Source organism: Brienomyrus brachyistius, chromosome 12 (assembly GCF_023856365.1).
Source record: "Brienomyrus brachyistius isolate T26 chromosome 12, BBRACH_0.4, whole genome shotgun sequence".
In the NCBI taxonomy this organism is placed as follows: domain Eukaryota; kingdom Metazoa; phylum Chordata; class Actinopteri; order Osteoglossiformes; family Mormyridae; genus Brienomyrus; species Brienomyrus brachyistius.
Window position 1 is genome coordinate 20,538,158 of NC_064544.1, and position 22,343 is coordinate 20,560,500.

The following is a 22,343-nucleotide window of genomic DNA, read 5'->3' on the forward strand; positions in this document are numbered from 1 at the left end:
ATTCAGAATCGGTATCGGCAGTTGTGTATCGGATCGGTACTGAAAAAATGTGGATCGGCCCATCCCTAAAAATAATATTTAAAAAGAGATCTTTTCTTTAAATGGGCGTAGGTTTTGCCTTTCAGTATGTAGCCTGGTATTACTCAGCCTACAACTGAGTAACTGTTATGGTGTGTTATGTGTAAGTGGCTGGATTAACTCACAGCCTGAGTTTACTGTCTCTTTAAGAGCAGGTAACACGAACTTGTTCTCTATGCACAATCTAGTTTGATTCCTCATAGTGGCAGAGTTGTTAAGGAATAGGTGATTGGGACTGTCCATCATTGGATTCGTACTACCGATTGGAAAAAAAGAGGGAGGGGAGAGACACGCGGGCTTCGCGCCAGTTCTGTTAGTCCGGTCGTATCCCGTTTTTATCGACAGGAACATAGTACCTTTTGGGAAAATTCTAAGCCTCATAGTGCTTTATACGATTAGATAAAGCACTCCTTTTTGAGAGTTCAATTCAGAGCCGAGTTTGCGCTTTTGGTAACTACGCCACCTCATTACGTTGTCTATGAGCTAGCTAGTATTAGCATTGGGACGCCATTTGGCAGATTTTTTTTCTTCCTCCCTTTCCCTTTGTAATGGGGCAATCTATGCGTTTTATTTTGTTCTGGAGTGACGCCCTAATTGTAAATGCAGTAAGCCTAGAAAGCACCGTGCATATGGCATCTACGAGCTGCTCAGATAGCGCCTCCAGCTACCGTGAGACGCTGGAGGTTCCTCTGAGTGGTCAGCGCGGAGGCTATTGCGCCCGGATAGCACCACCAGGCTACCAGGATAAGCCCGTGGTTCCTCCGGCAACGCGGGACAATGAGACCGTTGGACGGAGTGGAGGGAAAAGGGACGTGAGTAACGGAGACTATCCTCATAATAAAGCAGCGACGCATAACGGAAGATCTTTTCTTTTTTTCTTTTCCATTTTGAGTTTTTCAATGCCAGAGAGGAATGGCTGAGTTATCCATTAATTTTGTAAAATAAAGTGTGTAGTGTTCTTATTTAAACAACTTCTGCTGAAGGGTCTCTGTAAACAGATTTATTAAGGGGGCTCAGGACGGTGATAACCAGAGAACCCAGGTCAGCCCATTACGTTAAAGTATGTAGAGAAGGGTTAGGAGTATATCTTAAAACTTCCACAAAGTTAAGAAAAACCTTTAGGTACCTAAATGTTGAATAATTTGTGTTGAATTCATTGGATGTGGTGACATTTTCACGTTAACCGGTTAATTTGACAGAATTATTTTACCTCAATGTCCAAAAACAATAATACAAAATAAAAATACAGACTTTCTTTGTGAATGCTAGCAGTTAATTCAGCAAACTATTGCCATTACTGTATAAATATCAGATGCTGTTAGTGCTCTGCAAAACCAAAGTATATTTTTGTATATCGGTTAACTAGGAAGCTGAAACCTTAAAGATACCATATTTTGCGTGTAACTTTGATGGGCCATAAAACCTGTTGAAAAACAAGAGAGATTTTTTATGCTGTTATTGGTTTTCAATTCATCTTCAAACCACTTATGGTTGGGGCCATAATATTGGTCCTGAATGCCTACCTCATAAATGTATGACATCAATGGCCTGTGATCTTTCTTTTAAGTCTCGGAGTCTAGAGTGAGAGGGAACAAGAGACCCCGCTCACCAAGTATGGATGAGGGACGCCCAGTGAAAAGGGAGAGGAGGAATTCACAAGGTAGAATTAGTCCCTCTACAGGGAAAACCCAGAAGGGCTCCTTAATTATCATTTTGTTAATATACTGTAAATGTGATTTTGTTTCTGTTTGACCAATTTATAAATGACTGTTGTAGTAGTAATAGATTTACTGACCTATTGTCATGTGGGTTACAGAAGACCAATAGAGCACAAAGCATTTGTTAATGTAGTATGAATTTTTTGAGACGGAGCTTATACGAGCAAATTTACTACATGATATCGTGGTTGATATCGTAACAGTCTGACAATGGTTTCGATATATTTTTTATCGCGATATTACGTTTTTCATTGCATCCCTAGTAAATATGTATTTTTGGTTTGCATTTTGTCACTGAACACCCCAAACATTTGCATGTGTCTCAGTTCAAAATTACACTCTACATCCACATTCAATGCAGTTTATTGTTCAATTACATTGTCAATCTCTCATTGTTTGCAGTACCAAGTGGCCACAGTGAGGCAGCAGCTGGGAGTGCCCCTGGAGATACCTGGCAGCTTCGTAGCCAGCTCCAGTGTGAAATTAATCAACAGCTGGCACGAAGACAATTACAGTCAGAAGCAGCAGTGTTGGATAGCACAGGCCAATCAACTCCGAAACCCACCTCCAGTAATTCTAAAGGTTTATATTTGTCTCAGTCTATTATATGAGTAAGATATATCTTACATTAGATCTCAACAAGCATATACATATGATATGTACAGTCTTTATGGACTCCATGTTCTTATAAGAAGTGCATTTGTATTTATGTTAGTTCGGTTCGGTTCTGTGCAAAATCTCTCTATAAAAATAATCTCTAATCTTCCCAGGTTGCAATCAAAGAAGTGCGCAACGATGATGGGGAAGAGGTAGACATAGTAAGTAGCATGTTGGGTGACACATTAACACTTAAAAGGGGATAAGTGTCTTTTCTGCTCCCGGCATTGCCTCTTATCTGCTTCAACAACCCCACAGCCTGCACTTGGGGGGAAGATGCCGAAGGAGGTTGCCTTGATGATGCAGCTGAGCATCCCACCAACCTGCCCCTATATTGTGAAGTTTATTGAGTGGTTTGACGGTCTGGAAAGCCACTCAATAATACTAGAGAGTCCTGAGCCATGTCAGGACTTGAATTCCTACAGCATTGACTGCGGTGGCTTCATAAGCGAGGAGGTGGCACAGCTGGTGCAATTACAGCTGCTGCTGGCCTTATTTTTCTGTGAGGAGAGGGGCGTCCAACATGCAGACATCTCAGCCGAAAACCTCCTCATTCAGAGTGAATCTCTACTGGTGAAACTGATAGACTTTGGATGTGGGAGTTTTCAGAAAGACAGCCCCGATCCAGAAAACATGGGTTAGTGAAAAAAAGATGTTAATTATACAGAAATATTGCTCCTTCATATTCTGTTTGCTTTATGTAAAATAGCGAGAGTTTATCAGTGTCTGTGACATCTTCGCTCTCTCATCTCATTAATTTTTTCTGATTTATAGGAGCAGCACTGCATCAGTCCCTGGATTTCGATGCTGTGTACAATATCGTGCGCATAAGCACAATGCTGTTTCGTCTAGTATGTGGAATATTTCCTGTTCGGAGCCGAGAATCTGACTCTTTGCAGTACCCCACAGCTGTCTCAGAAGGTTAGTGTCAGCAATGTCACACTGATCATGCCTGATGAGAGAGCCCTCTCACTTTAAATAATATCTCAACTCCAACATCTGTTTTCAGAATTAAAAAATTTAATGAATTGGTTCATCAGCCGAGACCTAACGAAGCGTCCCACGCTGGAGCAGATTGCTTCCCATCCTTGGCTCCAGAAGGGCTGGCAGTCGGTCTTGGGCAAGACCTAGGTAATAATAAACTCTTCACTTTGTCATATGGCCGGCCTCAAAGCAAAATGCACATTATAAAAGCCATTCTGGAACTGACAAGTTGATGTTGTTGGGTAGATCTGACAAACTCAGCACAGACCTGATGGAAGTGCACAAAGACTTATAACCCCCACCTCTTATCTTTTACACTACGGAACAACTTCCCTGTCTCCTCTATCAGTACCAATGCTGGAAAAGGGAACGGGTGGAACAGGGGTTCAAGATCTCATTTCTAATACTCAGACATCTCAGGTTCTTCACAGTACATCGTCTTGCATCTGCTAAAACACCAATTTACATAGTGTTTTTTTGTTCACTGTTAATGCATCACATTTTCCCTTTTACAGGTGAATAGAAGAGCTTGCTCTGGGATCAACAAGCTGCAATAAACGTTCTCTTGTCAGGCACATTGCGATCCTTCCGCTTCTTCTTTCTGCATGCGGTTTTGGTCGGTGCTGAGGACGGATCATGCTGTTCCGCCAGTGAGCATAAGGTAGCCCACAGTCCAGGACTACCCGCCTGAGTATAGCCAAGACCACCCCGCTCCTCAGCTGCAGAAGGTCTTGTCACACCTCCTCCGTGAGGTGCCTGTCTTTGGATAGGGAAATCTTTTCTAATATGTGACCCTCCAGCTCCCCGGGTGCTGAATTAGTTTCCCACCGCTATGTCACATGGGCTAAATGCAGAGGACACATTTTGTTGTTGTGTGCTGTGGTGTGTCAACAATGACAATTAATCACTAAATTCTAAAAGAATGCCGTACATAACACTAATAAATTATTGTGGTTCAAAACCAGGTGTTTTAGCTTCATTGTGTAACCCCTGTAGATATCACATTTTCTTACACATAGGAACACCTAGAGGGTACGTTATTTCATCTGCTTTTCTCGCATATACAGGAAACTATCTCAGTGGGGCGCCGTATCTCATTTTCTTCACTAGAACAGCACCCATCAAAGATAGATTTCCCTCTATTACAAGGGCACTTCATCATGTTTGCTCACTTAGAAGGACACCCTAGCGGCCACTTTGTGAGTTTTCTCCAACAGAAAGGCACACATAGGGCACCTCAAGTTTACCCAATAGTAAGGGCACCTTATATAGCACTACAACACATTGTCCCCACTTGAGTGGCATTCATTAAGACAACTCACATTCTCACACAGGGACAGACACCCTATACAGCACTACATGACATTAGGAGTACCAAACCCGCAGCCTATCCCGGAAGCAATGGGTTGTCGTAAATCACTTTGGATAAAAGCATCTACCAGATGAATAAAGGTAAATGATTATTTTCATATTATTTATCATTATTGCACTGGCCAGGTTTGCATTGCGCCAAATATCTGTCATATGGCAATAATACACCCTGAATGTGCCAAATATCGAGCTGCATCCCAAGGTCTACATCCATCTCACCAGTTTAAAAACTCCGCTCTAAACCCCAAAAAATGAAAATGCTCACACATATTGCAGCACCAAATTGGAAACAGTTTCACAGCAATTAATGAATTTGGTAACACTTTACAGTAACAGTAGATGAATTAGCATGTACTAATACGTGAATTAGTAACTTCTTGACTATGAACTAATGATGAGCTAAGACATGTATTAATCAAGAACTAATGAAGAACTAATGTAACTACGACATGAGTCATATGAATTACAGCATGAATAGCACCACCTTAATTCATGTTAATACATTAACATGCAGGAACTAACACTGTGGTAAACTAAATCAAACATGTTCTAAATGAAAGATGGCACAATGCAAAATTGTTTAGAAATTTGTCACCTGCAGCTGTCACAAACATCAGTGAATAATTTCATCTAACTCATCCAACATACAGTGATGCATTCACAATTAAAAACAATTGTCTCATCCTGTTTTGAGCGATTCTACTGCTGCCGTCCTACAATAATGCATTCATTAAGCAGATGCAATTTTCCTATTTAAAATCAGTGTTAGCATAGAGATGCTGGTTATCGCTTTGGTTATGTTATGGATCAATTTACTGTCATTATATCATCATATTGCACTGAAGTCAGATGTTTGTCTTGTGTTCTTGCTCTTCTTTTGCCCCTTAAAAAAGTCAACTTTCCTCCTACCATTCAGTTCCTTCTCCATCCAAATGCAGCCACAGGACCTCTGCTCTTCTACTTCTTTACAAACCACCAAAAGGCACAAAAAAATCTTATTTACATGAGCTTATAAAATATGTATAATTGATAATTTTTTTAAATGTCAGGGTTAGGTTAGGGTTGGCCAATAACTCATGACATAATGATACATTAACAAGTCATGAATTCATGTTACTTTATAAGTAATTAATATTGAGTAAACAATTATGTGCCCCCCCCCCCAAGTAAAGTCATGACATAATGATACATTAACAAGTCATGAATTCATGTTACTTTATACATAATTAATAATGAGTTAGTAATAATGTGCCTTATTTTGCACCAGTATATCCAAGATGATTAGTTTAAATTACATACTCATCAGCATGTAAAAAAACCCCCACAAAGCACAGAAATGAAAAGGTAAAACACGCCTTTTATTTTATAACGGTTTAACTATCAGAACACCTTTAATCAACAGGCAAGTTTTATATTATTTACATAAAACAACCTAAAAGGTATGCAAAACTAAAATCAATATTTAAAACCGTTTCGAGAATGGTCACTAATAACAGTAACATTACACATAACTTTACAACTACGCATTGCAACATTTTTTTTTTTTTACGATTTATATTAACAAAACATTGTTAGACTATTGAAGGAATAGTTCACCCAAAAATTAAACTTGTCATTTACTCACCCTCAAGTAGTTCCAAACCTGAATGATTTTTTTTCGTCCTTCTGCTGAACACAAATGAAGCTATTTGGAAGAATGTTTGCAACCAAGCAGATCTCGGCCCCCATTGATTACCATAGCATTTTTTCCTACTATGGCAGTCAGTGGTGCCCAAGATCTGCTTGGTTGCAAACATTCGTCCAAATATCTTCCCTTGTGTTCAGCAGAAGAAAAATCTAATACAGATTTGGAACTACTTGAGGGTGAGTAAATGACAATTTTCATTTTTGGGTGTACTATCCCTTTAAGCAACAAGTACACCTCACTTCTTTGATATATCAAGAAGGGCACTGCTCTCTTTCAATTTTTTTATCGTCTACATTAGGCTGAGCCAGGCACCTTGCAAGACAGACATCAGAACATTTGTGTATGCTTTCTCCCATTTTAAAAGTGGCTCTCACTGCTTTGTATTCTTCAGGATTTGCAACTGCCAACTCAGCAATGGGGGCTTGCATGACAATTGTGTTTCTGTCAACATTCATTTTGTTGTACGCTTCAGCTTTAGTGAAGCCACCATTTACCAGGTGTAACACTTTGTGGTAGCGTTTGATGGAGTCTTCAGGGTTTTTTACTGGAGGGGAAAGAAGAATGTTGTACAAGTCCGATATAACAAAGGTGAGAATTATTTTAATAATGATAATTAGAATTTTGATGTGTGTTATTGCTTTAAGAACAGACTACAAAACCAAAATGTGGTTATGACAACAAATGTGATTCTGCTGTAAAACAGGTTGCATCGCTTCCAGTTAAGGTAATCTATGTTCTTTATTAAATATTGTCCAAGGAGCTAATACAAACTGAGCATAAACAATGTTAATCACATATGCATTATGATATCTAAAAGTTTCATTTTTTTTTCTCACCAACATTTGGATATTAAACTTGAATAAAAGGCCAACAATAAAAACAATATGTGCCTACACAGCTTCGCTGCTTGACCCCTAATAACTAGATAGGTTAGCAGATTACCCTTAAGGTACAGTAAGTCATTTTCGCTGCTAGAGGAAGCACATTGAAAACAACAACAATGGCAGAGCGTGATGACGCTGAGAAGGAGCATGATTTTCTCTCATTATAATGAATTAGCTGAAAGTAATGTGAGGTTGAATAATAAATGGGCCATAGATCTTACCGAATTTGTCTTATTCAATGGTGTGTGTCACGGGAGATCGCGGGCAGAGCGGCGATCGTGCGGGCAGGCGTGGAAGGAGCAGGCAGGCAAGCGGGATACGGGAAAACGGGGGTTTATTATACAGAAATCCGGGGCAGGGAATACAGGACGGCAACAGACATCAATGACGGACGAAGGACTAAGGTAAGACACGGACTGAAATACACTGGACTGAATGAAAAGAAGCAGACACAGCTGGGTACAATCGGTAAAGAACACGTGGGTAATCCGGGGGCGTGGCACACAGGAGGAGCGGACGAGCCGGGCATGACAGTGTGATAATGCTGTGCAGATTTACGTTTTCAAAGCAATAATAGTAAAAGTACATTTGAACGTACCCACATAATTTGCAAAAAACTGTTTCATAATTATATATATAACATATACTGTGTTAATTTACATAGCCATAGACTTCAGACATGTTAAGTGTCAATAAATTTATCAAAAACCCTAACCCTGTACTTACATAAACTTTACTTGTAAAGAATTCAAGAGTTAAAGATTAAAACCCTTTCATAAGGGAGGTAGCAAGCTGTAAAATTGCTGCACAGCTACCACTTTCTCTCGCAGTGTAAGCATTTTGTACAGTGGAGGCGGCAGCAGTCTTGGAGCAACATAGTTACCAGTGTTGTCATGGTTTCTATAGTCGTAAAAGCCGTAAACCGACTAAGGCGGATATGACGCCACTGACAACTCTATTTTCTTGTTATTTACAAATAGTTGGAAACATTTGAGATAGTAGGTAGTCATCTGAACAAAATATATAACACTGCTCTAGTGTTTTTGGGATATTTTATTTATTTATCTTTTAATCTTACTTACTGTGCCTTTAAAACCTTAATTTTCACTTCTGGTTGAACTATACCTTTTAATATTTTTGATTGAATAAACATACCTCTCCTAAAATCAACCCTCAGTTTCTTGGATTTTTTCTTATTTCTTTGTTTTTTATCCTTTTTCTTCTTTGTTCTTGGTTCGGAATCTGATGAATCTGAAGATTCCGAGGAATCAGAAGATTCATCACTGGACACTTTCTTCTTGGATGCAGCAGTATGACAAAGAACAATTAAAAACAAGTGTAGAACAAAACTACAGGTAAAGACTTTTTACCACATTTAATTTAGGAATAAGTTACTTAATTTAAATTACTTCTAATTACAAGTTGTAACTTATGGACTGCCAGAATTGTTCTTAAAGTTCATGACCCTAATACTCACCATCCTCCAATCTTGCTCTGAGAAAATTTTTGTCATCTGTCAGGGAGTCAACTTTTTCCTGAAGATGAAGAATCTTCTGCTTTTGCATCTCTATTGTTAGTTTTGCTTTGTCAAGAGCAATCTGCAAAGTGGGTGCACCTAATAAAAGAGAAATCAGAAACATGCAACTTGGCTGAAAGCAGAATAAGAAAAATGTGGCCTACTTCAATTAGGCCTAAGTCAAAATACATAATTTACACCCTACACATTAACAGCCACATTTCTGTGAACCAAATTACACAAATGAAATAACTAAATTAACATTTCAATCCAGCAATTCTCTTTTCCCATTTTTTCCTGCAATGTTTACATATTTCTTGCAAAATATATAATCAAAATATAATTAATTTAGAAAATGTGTACACGCAGTACGTATACTTTCACTTGAGTACACTTTAATATGGCAACACTTTATAATAATTTAGTACATTTTATAACTTAATTACAACTTTTCTCTCAAATTCCTAATTGGCTCCTTATCAATAGTTAGTAGTTAAGGTAGTTGTTAAGTTTAGGTATTGGGTAGGATTAGGGATGTAGTATAAGGTTATGTAGATAAGCCAACAATATGTGCTTAATTCGTCTAATAAATGGCTAATATTCAAGTGCATGCCAATAAGCAACTAGTTAAGTGACCCTAACATATGTTAAATATCAACTTTAATACTTTTTATACCCCAACGCTTACAAGCTAAGTGACAAAACACTGTTTAATATCTCAGGAGAGATACCAATGAATGAAACTTTATGGATGTATCAGTAATTATATTAAATGACTTACTTTTTGATGAGTTAGCTGTACTTTCAGTCTAAACATTTTTGCGTGCAGATACAACTATAGGGGGGAAGCAAGCATAGTTCAGTATAAAAAAAAACAAAAAAAAAACACCTGAAAACATGTACATAAGCAGGGTTGCCAACTCACACATATGGCTTGTCTCACATTAATAGGCTGCCCAACTAAACTTTACAACAATTTTACATCAATAATCCCTATGTTTTCACACTGCATTGTGGAGTAAACATTTCCATGCAGTGAAATGGTTTTGTGATTGAGAACATTGATACCTTAAAATGGCCAATCCCCTGACCAGTGCCCTGACTTTTGAAGTAGAGAGCTGACAGAGTTAAAAATGCCTGTCTGTATTAGAAACTGTAGACAAATGAGGTGCATTGTTTATTGTAATGAATACTATATTATTTTTTCACTGTGTAGAGAATAAAACAAGCATAGAATAAAGCATTATGATTAATTTAAATACATAAAAAAATGGCATGGTTTTACAGATAAAACTTGAATTGACTGGGCCTTATTTCAATTAAGATTTTCAAGTAGCCTATCTTTTATAAACATCCCTTAGAATAAAACATTAACGCTACTGTTGTGCAAAACAATGTTTTACGATATGTCAGTGCAATCAGTTTTCAGCTAAAAAAACCGCTCAAACATGCATTTAAGTGAGACTAGGCCTTGTCTCTGAAAACGGGACAATGAGTTACCAAAATCTCACTCAAGCCAGGCCACTCAAGTTTACAAGCCTGGCAAAAGTACATCAAACAACATGCATGTTACAAATGCTTACCATATTCACCTGAGCTGTACTTGCTCTGTGTGGTAATTTTCCTCCCACAACGCGTTGCCTTTCTCTTCTCATCCATCTTGCTCAAATTTGTTGATTGGCGCGAAGCTATGCTTAATGGTGCGGTTGGCGCCACCCCATCGTCCTCGTGGTCTAATGACATAGTTTGGATTTTTATTACTGTAATTCCACTTCTAAACCCTTGGCGTGAAGCTCTGGTGGGTCTTGGATATCTTTACAGTTATCCCAGTTTATATATACATCCAAAGAAGGTGCAATACCATAAACTTTTACTTGGGTTAATGTGTGTATTATGTTTAAGCCCCTGCACATGATTGAAGCAGGTTCTCATCGCACCGGAAATAGGCGGGGCAATCTCTGTTGTTTTTAGCGCCACCTGACCTGAGTTTAATTAGTTAGCACCAATAGCTCTCTGGTCATGTTGCATTCAAAATTGCTGCTTTTTGCGATTCAGAAACCCACGACTAACAGGAAACGCAAGCTCATTAAATGGCTTCAAAGTAAAAAGTTACTAGCAAGGAGAGTAAAGTGCTCAAGATGTGGCCATAATATGATAATGGAGAGAAATCGAAGACGTCGACAGTTTTCATTGGTAAGTTAAACAAATTACAGATTTGATGTTTACATGATACACTGTTGAATTTTTTTTCCCCATGGATATTATAGGTCTACAACCTAAAAAAGTCCTTAAATGCGGCTTTTAAATGTCGTAAATACGGTTTTCCTAATTAGGGTCTTAAAACGACTTAAATCTAGATTCGATAGGTCTTATTAGGGTGATATTACCATGAAAAATTTCCCACAAATATCTGTCGATATCGATAAACGTCTTCTATATATAAATTTGAATCTGGCCGCAGATGAAAAACTTGGGTTGCTTAATTTCACACCGCCCCCACCTCCCCAGGCAGGTGAGTTTTTATTAGGTTGGAGCTGAACTCTGCAGGGCTGCAGCTCTCCAGGACCAGGGTTCGCTACCCTGGCCTATGAGATATTGTGTGTGTTTGAATAATATGGCGGCAAATCTATGCCATTAATAACCGAGCGTCCCACTGATGCTGCCGCGTGACATGTTCTCTGCGCGTAATTCTCTTAATCTAAGTTTGAACAGTTTTCCCCTAAGTTAAATGTGTTGTCATTTGTGTAATGATAAGCTGTCAACAATGTTAATGATTTTATTAATATTTATATTTGTTGCCTGCATAGCCTATGAGTTTCCTACATTACAATATAAAAAAGATGCATCCAACAATCAGAATATTGCTAGGGGTGTAGGTTTCAAGCTTATAAAATCAACAATTATCTGCATATGAAAACAATAGAGTAATAATAAAACATAAGTTTAATGTCTTCATTAAGATAGCTAAGTGTGCGTGTATTTGGGTGTATTTCCATTGCAGGTTTGGTCTTAAATTTCATGTAAAGTGGTATTAAAAAGGTCTTAAAAAGTCTTTAATTTAACGTGTTCATATCTGAAACCATGAATACATTCTCTCCACGCTGCAGTGTGTCAGGCAGCTTTGCCACAAAGACTTTAATAGATGGTTATAATAAAACAGGTTTTATATCTTGTTAAAAGTTTATATTTTACATGTTATCATGTTTGTATTTTATGTTACAGAAATAATGATAGTTCTGAGAGTTAGGGAAAAGAAAAAATGTTATCAATGTGTGTTAAAAATACTTTTATCTACATAACCTGTCACGTTCGGCGGTGAGACGGGTGATCGCACAGGTAGGCGAGTGAGCAGGAACAGTGTGCAGACATAAAAGTCATCGAGGCAAGAAAACTAGCCGATCAGTGCGAGTAGGGTCTCTCGTTGAGAAGTCAAAACTCAGCTTGTCATCTTGGCTAATGTTCATTTACAGGTGAGTCTGTTATTGGACAGCTGAGAAGGTATAGTATATTACAATGCATTTCAAAGTTCTTTGTTTTAATTTTTGACAACTCAGCTTTCCATCATCATTGAGTCATCATTGTGTACTTCACAGGTTCACTCAGGGGTTACGGATCAGACAAATTGATGTGATGCAAGATGGCATCGCAAAACACTCTCTAAGATGGCTCGTATCATGAGGAATGTTTGCCATTGTGCTATGAAACGATTCAGAAGAAGACATGGACAGATGATTGGAAGTGCTCTGGAATTTGCCGTTCTTGATGAAAGTAACTTTCGTCATAAAAAAAGGTAAATTTAGAGCCTATAAGGCAAATTCACACTGCATTTGCTGACCACTATTGTCATTTGAACATTTCTAATTGGCATTTATTTGGTTTTGGAATGTCTGTGATGTCTACTTGCTTACTATTTCTAGTAACATATAAATAATGTACAGGCACGCATCTGTTTTTCTCTCATCTGTTTTCTTTTAATAGAAATAACCAACTGAGTGTATATGTAAACCTTGTGTGTTTTGAAATAAAAATCAGCTACACTTGTATGAAGCTCCCCCAGACTTTAATTTGTTACCCGTCTGTATGTGTAAACATGTTAAATGAATATAATGATAATGTAGTATTTCTTTTTTTTTATTGCATATTTACTGTAACTTTTACAGTATGGGTGAGGGAGAGCATCAACAACATGGAGGCAATTGAAATGGGTGTTTGGCATTCTAGGTGTGAGGAATAAACACAGACACCCAAACTTGCGGCTTGTGAAAAGATGATCAAGAACACACCTCGTCCCCATAGTTGTGAAACGTGCGTCCAGGCACTACCATTATTTCAGATGTGTGGAGAGCCTACCGGGGTGTGCTTTGGCCAGCATGGGCTACAGACATTTCACAGTAAACCATTCCCAGTGGTTTGTAGACACACACAGTGGAGCTCACTCACAACACATTGAAAGAGCGTGGAAAACGAACATATGGAGACTAAGAGGGAATAGGACAGAGAAGATGCTAAAGGAACACCTCTCACTCATAGAGTGAACTCACTGGCTTGGAGAAAAACATAAGCAGGGACCACTTGGGCGCATAGTAAAAGACATTTGCCATTAATTTCCTGTTTAGAGGACAACAAGCTGAACATTTGTATTTTGTGTAAGACAAGTAAAATAAAGGTTAAAATACAAGTTACCTCAGCCTCTTGATTTAAGGTGCACTGACATTTAAACCTTGTAAAAATATGTAAAATAAAAGGTGTGTTTTATCTTTTCATTTCTGTGCTTTGTGGGGTTTTTTTTACATGCTGATGAGTATGTAATTTAAACTAATCATCTTGGATATACTGGTGCAAAATAAGGCACATTATTACTAACTCATTATTAATTATGTATAAAGTAACATGAATTCATGACTTGTTAATGTATCATGTCATGACTTTACTTGGGGGGGGGGCACATAATTGTTTACTCAATATTAATTACTTATAAAGTAACTGTCACGATCGAGGCGAACAGAACGGCGATCGTGCGAGCAGGTGTGCAAGGAACAGGCTGACAGGTGAAGATCAGGGCAGACGAAGGGTTTATTGCAGGTCTCAGGATCAGGGAAAATCCAAAAACGTCAAACAACACCAAAACCACAATGACGGACCAGGCAAACAGGAAAGACCAGGACTTAAATAAGACAAGACTAATCAAAGTAATCGGGCACAGCAGGAGACGATCAGGGAAGCACATGTGGGTAATCAGGGGGCATGGCACATACGAGGAGCGTATGAGCCGGATATCACAGAACCCTCCCCTAAAGGCGCGCTGCACTGGGCGCGCCTAGGAAGGGGCGATGAACGGGACGAGGGAAACCGAATCTGAAAAAGAAGAGTAAAAGCCATTAACGGGAGACAGGAAACAAGATCGAGGTACAAAATAGAGCAAGGGACAAGATGTAGGACAAGAGCTGACAAAGAATAGGGAAGGCAGAAAGACAGAGTAGGAAGGGTGACACAGAAGGAACGGGCGGAACAAAGGGGCCAGGAGTGCTAGGCGGGTACACCGGGGAACAAGGAACAGAGACGGGCGGAAAGAAAGGTCGAGGCTGAAAGACGGGAGCGTAGGGCGAAACGGAGGGGGAACAAAGGGGAGTCCGAGGGAGCCCCAGTGGGCGACGGGAGGCAGCCGGAGGGGCTGCAGACGGCCGGAGCCGGAGGGGACCTCGGAGGGGCTGAGGAGACAGGGCGAGGGACAAACGGAGGGGCCAAAGAGGGAGCACCAGGGAAGGGGACGAGGGAGCTGGAGGGGACCTAGGCGAGGGCAAGGAGAGGGGGGGAGCTGCAGTAGGCGGCGACGTCCTCCGACGCGCAGGAGGTAGGGGACCAGCAGGCGACCGAGGAGCCGCCGTTGGGGAACCCGCAGGCGACCGACCAGGCATCGGACTGGGGAGCGAGGCGGGGCGACGTGGCCGTTGAGGGGGATCCGCAGGTGACAGCCGACCCGGAGGGCCAGGACCCACAGGCGCCAACCGAGCCCCAGGACAGGCGAGGGAGGGCGAGCCAGGGGGCAGGGCGGGTGGGACCCCAGCCCTGCGTCTGTGTCCTCTCCCCTTATGGGACACGGACATAAGGACCCTTGGCCGGGGTCGGGCTCGCTGGGGTGAGGGCGAAGGAGGTACAAGAAGGGTCCCCAAGGGGTCCCACTCAAGCTCCTCCACCTCCGAAGAGGGAGGAGTGAACTGGGGCAGAAGGGACTGGAGAGGGGTCAGGAATGGGAGTGGGGCCAGGAACTAGAGTCTCATTGGCCACAGTCACAGGGGACACAGGGCGCGCCTCGGGCGTGGGAGCTGCAGGCAAGAGGAGCGCCACGGGCATGGGAGCTGCAGGTAAGAGGAGCGCCGCGGGCGTGGGAACTGCAGGCAGGGAGAGCGCCTGCTCGGGGACAGCTGCAGGCGGCAGAGGGAGCGCCTGCTCGAGAGCAGCTGCAGGCGGTAGAGGGAGCGCCTGCTCGGGAGCAACTGCAGGCGGCAGAGGGAGCGCCTGCTCGGGAGCAGCTGGCACAGCAGGAGACGATCAGGGAAGCACACGTGGGTAATCAGGGGGCGTGGCACACACGAGGAGCGTACGAGCCGGGTATCACAGTAACATGAATTCATGACTTGTTAATGTATCATTATGTCATGACTTTACTTGGGGGGCACATAATTGTTTACTCAATATTAATTACTTATAAAGTAACATGAATTCATGACTTGTTAATGTATCATTATGTCATGACTTTACTTGGGGGGGGCATAATTGTTTACTCAATATTAATTACATATAAAGTCCCATGAATTCTTTTTAATGCAGCAGTAAGTCATGAGTTATTGGCCAACCCTAACCTAACCCTGACATTTTAAAAAAAAATATCAATTATACATGTTTTATAAACTCATGTAAATAAGATTTTTTGTGCCTTTTGGTGGTTTGTAAAGAAGTAGAAGAGCAGAGGTCCTGTGGCTGCATTTGGATGGAGAAGGAACTGAATGGTAGGAGGAAAGTTGACTTTTTGAAGGGGCAATTGCGGCTCAAAAGAAGAGCAAGAACACAAGACAAACATCTGACTTCAGTGCATTATGATGATATAATGACAGTAAATTGATCCATAACATAACCAAAGCGATAACCAGCATCTCTATGCTAACACTGATTTTAAATTGGAAAATTGCATCTGCTTAATGAATGCATTATTGTAGGACGGCAGCAGTAGAATCACTCAAAACAGGATGAGACAATTGTTCTTAATTGTGAATGCATCACTGTATGTTGGATGAGTTAGATGAAATCATTCACTGATGTTTGTGACAGCTGCAGGTTACAAATGTCTAAACAATTTTGCATTGTGCCATCTTTCATTTAGAACATGCTTGATTTAGTTTACCGCAAAGTGTTAATTAATACATTAACTAACATGCAGGAACTAACATGAATTAAGGTGGTGCTATTCATGCTGTAATTCATATGACTCATGACGTAGTTACGTTAGTTCTTCATTAGTTCTTGATTAATACATGTCTTAGCTCATCATTAGTTCATAGTCAAGAAATTACTAATTCACGTATTAGTACATGCTAATTCATATACTGTTATTGTAAAGTGTTACGATGAATTCATTCAAGATCCATCACCATATTTTATTGTAAATACATAATGACTGAAAATACATAGTCAACCAAAAGAAAGACAGTATTTTTTAAGATTACATCCAAAATCCCTCTGATTGTTTGTAAGCTCTGTGCAAACCATGACTTTTGCTGTAAAATGCAACTGAGTAAATATCAGGGAAAATCCTACTAGAACACTTTTTTTCGTTACAGCCTCAGTATGGGTGCACTCTATTTTCATTTAGGTAATTCCAAAAGACCCTATTATTGAAAGGTTTTAATGTTCACATACTCCAAACAATAATGCAGATGAAAAAAAACACACACAAAAAAATTACAAAATCATATTGTCACGCTCCGGTTCGGACGAACAGGCGATCGTGCGGGCGGTTGGCCAAAAATCAGGCAGACGCGGCAGGATCGGGGAGATCGGGGGTTTATTAAGGGAAAGGAACACTGGGAACATGGAAACTACGGGAGACCAACTAACGCACAAGAGTCAAGCAATGACGAACGAGGGTAACAGGCAAGACCAGGATATAAATAGGACATGACTAACTCAAAATAATCAGACACAGCAGGAGACAATTAGGGAATCACACATGGGTAATCAGGGGGCGTGGCACACACGAGGAGCGGACGAGCCGGGCATCACACATATATACAAAGCCGTCCCCCAAATCCCTGATGGCGAAGTCTAATAAAAAAAACTAATCAATAAACACTACCAACAATGTCCAAAACATACAAGCATAACGGGGCAGTTGACGATGCATGAGTGAAAGAAATACCTCGTGGACAGCTCTCCGAAGAGAACGAACCAGCTCCTGATGCGGGGTTAGGTGATGGGGAGCAGGGCCGTAGCCAGGGTGTGAAAAATAGAGAGTGAGTTCACAACTCTGAAACATACAGTTTTTGTTTCACCTAAATTGATTTGTATACAAAAACGATTTACTTTATACAGTTTAAAAACGAACATCAATTGACCAATAAACCACGTCTATTTATACAAATTTTATAAAATACTGCATTTGAAAACTATTCAGCTTTATAATATCAGGATAGAACAGCCACTCTGTTAGGAACATTACGGCTTTTAGGTTGAGATTGTTTGATATGCTGCTGTTATGAACACTGATGTCACATTAGCGCATTCAAAAGGGCTGCATATGCTGAAGTATGTCTTGCTTGGAGGTTAAAGGATTTTGGCGTCCCTTAGTTTTATGGGAAATGAGCAGTTGTGCCTTTCACCATGCATTAAGGTGTGTGCGTGCGTATATATGTATGTATGTGTGTGTAACCAAATTATTCAGTTTAATGAGCATAATTACAAAAAAATCGGTTTATTTAGAATTTAATAGTTGTAATTTGCTATCGCCACACCCCCTCATACTGTGTTAATGGAAGATTCAGACAAGGTAGACAAACCGGTTACGCGGACTGTGTAAGAACAAGTATTCATAGGACAACCGAAACTTTGAAGAAAATAAAATGCTGTATTTTTTTTATTAAAAAAAATAAATCATACTGTTGACTTATCGCGGTGTGACCGGTACAATACGAATCTATATTGTGCTTTGCGCGTGCGACACGGAGCTGCTGCGGCGTATCTGCTCGGTTACCCACACCGCCCGCGTGGCGGCTACAGCAAGGTACTGCGCTAATTTTCTAATGAAAATGGCAATCAATAATAAAATGTTTGATTTAGAAAAGTCAGAAAAGACCGTTAAGGTTTAATCAACGAGTCACGTTATTTTGCTTACTCTCCTTCATAGCAAGAGCGCAGCTGTTAATAGAATATTAGGGGAAGCGCAGTAGTTTTCAGGTGACCTCCATCACTCTTACAATGGCCACAAAAATATGCAGGGATTATTACTATTATGATCGTTTTTCCATAATGTATCCAGTTCCCAACCTTTATGGGACTCACCATTATCAAAGGTAAACTCACGGTAGAAACACGACGCTTGCAGTACAACTGCAGATCCACGTCACAGCAGTTGTGTTCGGGGCTAGGAGGGGGCTGCAGGTTAGGCTTGGGCGGTGTATTAGTTTGAAATAACCCCCTCCCCCCAAATTTAACTTACTCAAAGTCAATGGCAGCTAAAACTGGTAAAGTGCTCCCATTGGCATTCAAAGGTCTGCCATCATTTACTGGTCAGTGATGTCATCTGACTGTCAGGTTTGCGGGTGGACAAGCGAGCAGGAAGCAGGGAAACACCAGGCAGGCAGGGAATTCGCGGTTTATTAGGGATTGAAACAGGGAAGACGGGGCAGACAGCGACAAACTCAGAGCAACTAACCTTAACTAACATCAATGACAGACCACAAGCAGGGCAACACGTGGACTGAAATAGACAAGACTGGGCGAAAATAATAGAACACAGCTCGGCAATATCAGGGAAGCACACGTGGATAATCAGGGGGCGTGGCACACACGAGGATCGGACGAGCCGGGTATGACACTGACAAATGTCATTTCCATTCTGTGATATCATAAAAACCTTTTCCATTCAGCAATATCACGAAAACATTACGAAGTACCTTTTTAAAAGTAGCATCATCGTTACTTTTGATGGAAGGGTCGCCAAACTCTGCACAATTGCTCAATGTTCCCCAAAAAAAGGACAACATGGAAATTAAGAAGCCTTCGGGTAAAGTAAGATTTAGTAAAATAATTAGAGCGACATACCGATATTCAGATGGGTATCCGCGCCGATCCAGACCTATTTGATGGATCGGGTATCGGCCATGCCTGACCGATCCACGTCCCATACTTATTTATTTAGTTTTTGGCAGTCTCTAAAAAGACAGCTCATGTTTCGTGTTAAATCTGTTTGTACAACCAATCGTACGACAGCTCTTTCCCATTTTATATGTGTTTTTTTGTGGCATTCAAGTCGAATGCTAACGCTGCCCCTCAGTCTTTTTTGCTACTCAGTGGGTGTGAGTACAGTGACTTCTGCCTGCTGTGATGTCATGCGCATATCTTTCACAGTACGAGGAGTGTAAAATAAGAAGTGACTATCTGGGAGTATTTTACGCTTTTAACAGAAACATTTGCAATCTTTGTAAAATAAAATTTTGAGAGGTGGGAATAGCGTTTAATGGAAAATCCCATTTAACAAAGCACACACAACAATGCAAGACAAAAAAAGCAATAGATGATTTGGTAGTCACTAACTTGGACTGTTTTGCAAACTCGCTGCAGCTTCTGATACAAGAGGGGCTGCCATCACAACAACGTGTAACTGAGCTGACGCCAATGGGAGAAAAATTGTGTTAAAATTTTAAGCATTCGCCACTTATGTATAATTACTTTGAAGATATTCATATTGATCTGCAAATGCCTCAAAAACGTTTAAAACAAGATGTACAAACAAGGTGGGACAGTACGTTATGTACGTTTGTAGCAGCCTAATTAAATATTTTTTGTCATACATTTCCATCTGTATTTACTAGCTTAAAAATTATATACATAAAGTATAACAAAGTAAAAAGAGATCTTGAATCAGAATTTGTATCGGTATCAGCAGTTACGTATCGAAATCGGTTTGAAACTGAAAAAATGTGGATCAGCCCATCCCTAAAAATAATATTTAAAAATAGATCCTTTCTTTAAATGGGCGTAAGTTTTGCCTTTCAGTGTTGGATGTGGTGACATTTTCACGTTAACCGGTTAATTTGACAGAGAATTATTTTACCTCAATGTCCAAAAACGATAATACAAAATAAAAATACAGACTTTCCCTGTGAATGCTACTGTAGCAGTTAATTCAGCAAACTATTGCCATTACTGTATGAATATGAAATGCTGTTAGCGCTCTGCAAAACCAAAGTGTATTTTTGTATGTCGGCTAACTAGGAAGCTGGAACCTTAAAAATACCATATTTTACGTGTAACTTTGATGGGCCATGAAACCTGTTGAAAATGAAGAGATATTTTTTATACTGTTATTGGTTTATCAATTCATCTTCTATCCACTTATGGTTGGGGCCATAATATTGGTCCTGAATGCCTACATCATAAATGTATGACATTAATGTCCTGTGATCTTTCTTTTAAGTCTCGGAGTCTAGAGTGAGAGGGAACAAGAGACCCCGCTCACCAAGTATGGATGAGGGACGCCCAGTAAAAAGGGGGAGGAGTAATTCACAAGGCAGAATTCATCCCTCTACAGCGAAAACCCAGAAGGGCTCCATTAAAGGTTTGTCATGTGACAGCAAAGTCATCATTGGAGATTGGAACCAGACTGATGTTATAGGTTAACTTATAGCAAACAAAAGTAACAAAGAAAAGATAGAATTTTTATTATTAGTTTTTGAAATGAAACTTACTGTGTATAATAATAATAATACCGGCAATCTTGGATGTACCTCAGTTTTTTGCTCACGGTAAGCTCCAGGCCCCAGCACACTTACTATGAACACCTACAATGGTCGGGGGCCATAATACTGACCATAAATGTCTATCTATCTATGCACCACATCATAAGTATATGATATTAATTTCCTGTGACCTTTCTTTGAAATGTCTGAGGCTAGGGTGAGAGGGAGGAAGAGATCCCTCTCACCAGGCAAGGATGAGGGACGCCCAGAAAAAAGGGGGAAGAGCAAAAATACTACTGCTGGTGTGTATGACAGACCGATTTATAAATGATTGTTGTAATAGTAACAGATTTAATAACCTATTGTCATGTTGGTTACAGAAGGCCAATAGAGCACAAAGCATTGTTTAATTAATTAATTATGAATTTTTTGAGACGGAGCTTATACGAGCAAATTAACTATGTGATATCGTGGTTGATGTAACAGTCCGACAACAGTTTCAAGGTATTTTTATATCGTGATACTGCTATATTGCGTTTCTCATTGCATCCCTAGTAGATATATATTTTTAGTTTGCATTTTGTGACTGAACTCCCCAAACATTTCCATGTGTCTCAGTTCAAAACTACACTCTACATCCACATTTAATGCAGTTTATTGTTCAATTACATTGTCAATCTCTCATTGTCTATAGTACCAAGCGACCACAATGAAACAGCAGTTGGGAGTGGCACTGGAGATACCTGGAAGCTTCATAGCCAGCTCCAATATGAAATTAGCCAGCAGCTGACACGAAGACAAATGCAATCAGAAGCAGCAGCTTTGGACAGCGCAGGCCACTCTACTCCCAAACCCACCTCCAGTAATTCTAAAAGTTTATATTTGTCTCAGTCTTTTATATGACATGGATAAATTTTCACAGATGATTTATTTTCAATGTATGACTAATAACTGAACATAACATTAATTGTATAGTCATTTGCTAAACTACTACAGGCATGCGGGTTTGCATATCTGAAACAAAAGGTAAACGAAGGCCCCCAAAAATATATTAATGCATTAAAGTTTCTTCTCTGGCTGCTCTGGTTTTAAATATCATCTAATATTTTGTAATTCTGGATGTTACCCTGACTAGCTGCTCAGTGTTGATTTGTGTCCCACTGTTTTTCTCTGTGCTGTAGAACGGCTGGAGGACATTTATACTGAAGGGGCCTTAATCGGCAGTGGAGTTTATGGGAATGTGTATGCCGGAATCCGGAAGAAAGACGGATTACCAGTAAGATATATCTTACATTAGATCTCAACAAGCATATACATATGATATGTACAGTCTTTATGGAATCCATGTTCTTATAAGAAGTGCATTTGTATTTATGTTAGTTCGGTTCGGTTCTGTGCAAATTCTCTCTATAAAAATAATCTCTAATCTTCCCAGGTTGCAATCAAAGAAGTGCGCAACGATGATGGGGAAGAGGTAGACATAGTAAGTAGCATGTT

The 22,343-nt window shown here is 40.0% G+C and overlaps 3 protein-coding genes and 1 long non-coding RNA gene across 5 annotated transcripts in view; 2 read left to right on the forward strand and 2 right to left on the reverse strand.

The window, feature by feature from the left end:
• Positions 1 to 280: 280 nt before the first annotated feature.
• Positions 281 to 22,343, forward strand: part of LOC125704955 (serine/threonine-protein kinase pim-3-like) — a 64,762-nt gene continuing 42,699 nt past the window's right edge. Inside the window, exon 1 of the mRNA XM_048971139.1 lies at positions 281 to 890. The gene's annotated coding sequence lies outside the window, so the exon portion shown is untranslated. The remainder of the gene's footprint in view (positions 891 to 22,343) is intronic.
• On the forward strand, positions 2,200 to 4,384 carry LOC125704956 (serine/threonine-protein kinase pim-3-like). Its single transcript, XM_048971141.1, has 5 exons — positions 2,200 to 2,378; positions 2,567 to 2,614; positions 2,712 to 3,090; positions 3,228 to 3,374; positions 3,463 to 4,384. Exons 3-5 carry the CDS (start codon positions 2,730 to 2,732, stop codon positions 3,582 to 3,584), a joined length of 630 nt encoding a protein of 209 aa, XP_048827098.1. The 5' UTR covers positions 2,200 to 2,378; positions 2,567 to 2,614; positions 2,712 to 2,729; the 3' UTR covers positions 3,585 to 4,384.
• Positions 6,747 to 10,754, reverse strand: LOC125705239 (coiled-coil domain-containing protein 106-like). Its single transcript, XM_048971682.1, has 5 exons — positions 10,479 to 10,754; positions 9,677 to 9,730; positions 8,857 to 8,994; positions 8,535 to 8,669; positions 6,747 to 7,039 (listed from the first exon to the last, which is right to left on the reverse strand). The coding sequence occupies exons 3-5, from the start codon at positions 8,942 to 8,944 to the stop codon at positions 6,747 to 6,749; spliced, it is 516 nt and encodes a 171-aa protein (XP_048827639.1). The 5' UTR covers positions 8,945 to 8,994; positions 9,677 to 9,730; positions 10,479 to 10,754.
• The window catches only part of LOC125704957 (uncharacterized), a 31,275-nt gene continuing 30,399 nt past the window's right edge, over positions 21,468 to 22,343 (reverse strand). For both annotated transcript variants that reach the window (XR_007381303.1, XR_007381304.1), the window contains exon 3: positions 21,468 to 21,589. This is a non-coding gene — a long non-coding RNA (uncharacterized LOC125704957). The remainder of the gene's footprint in view (positions 21,590 to 22,343) is intronic.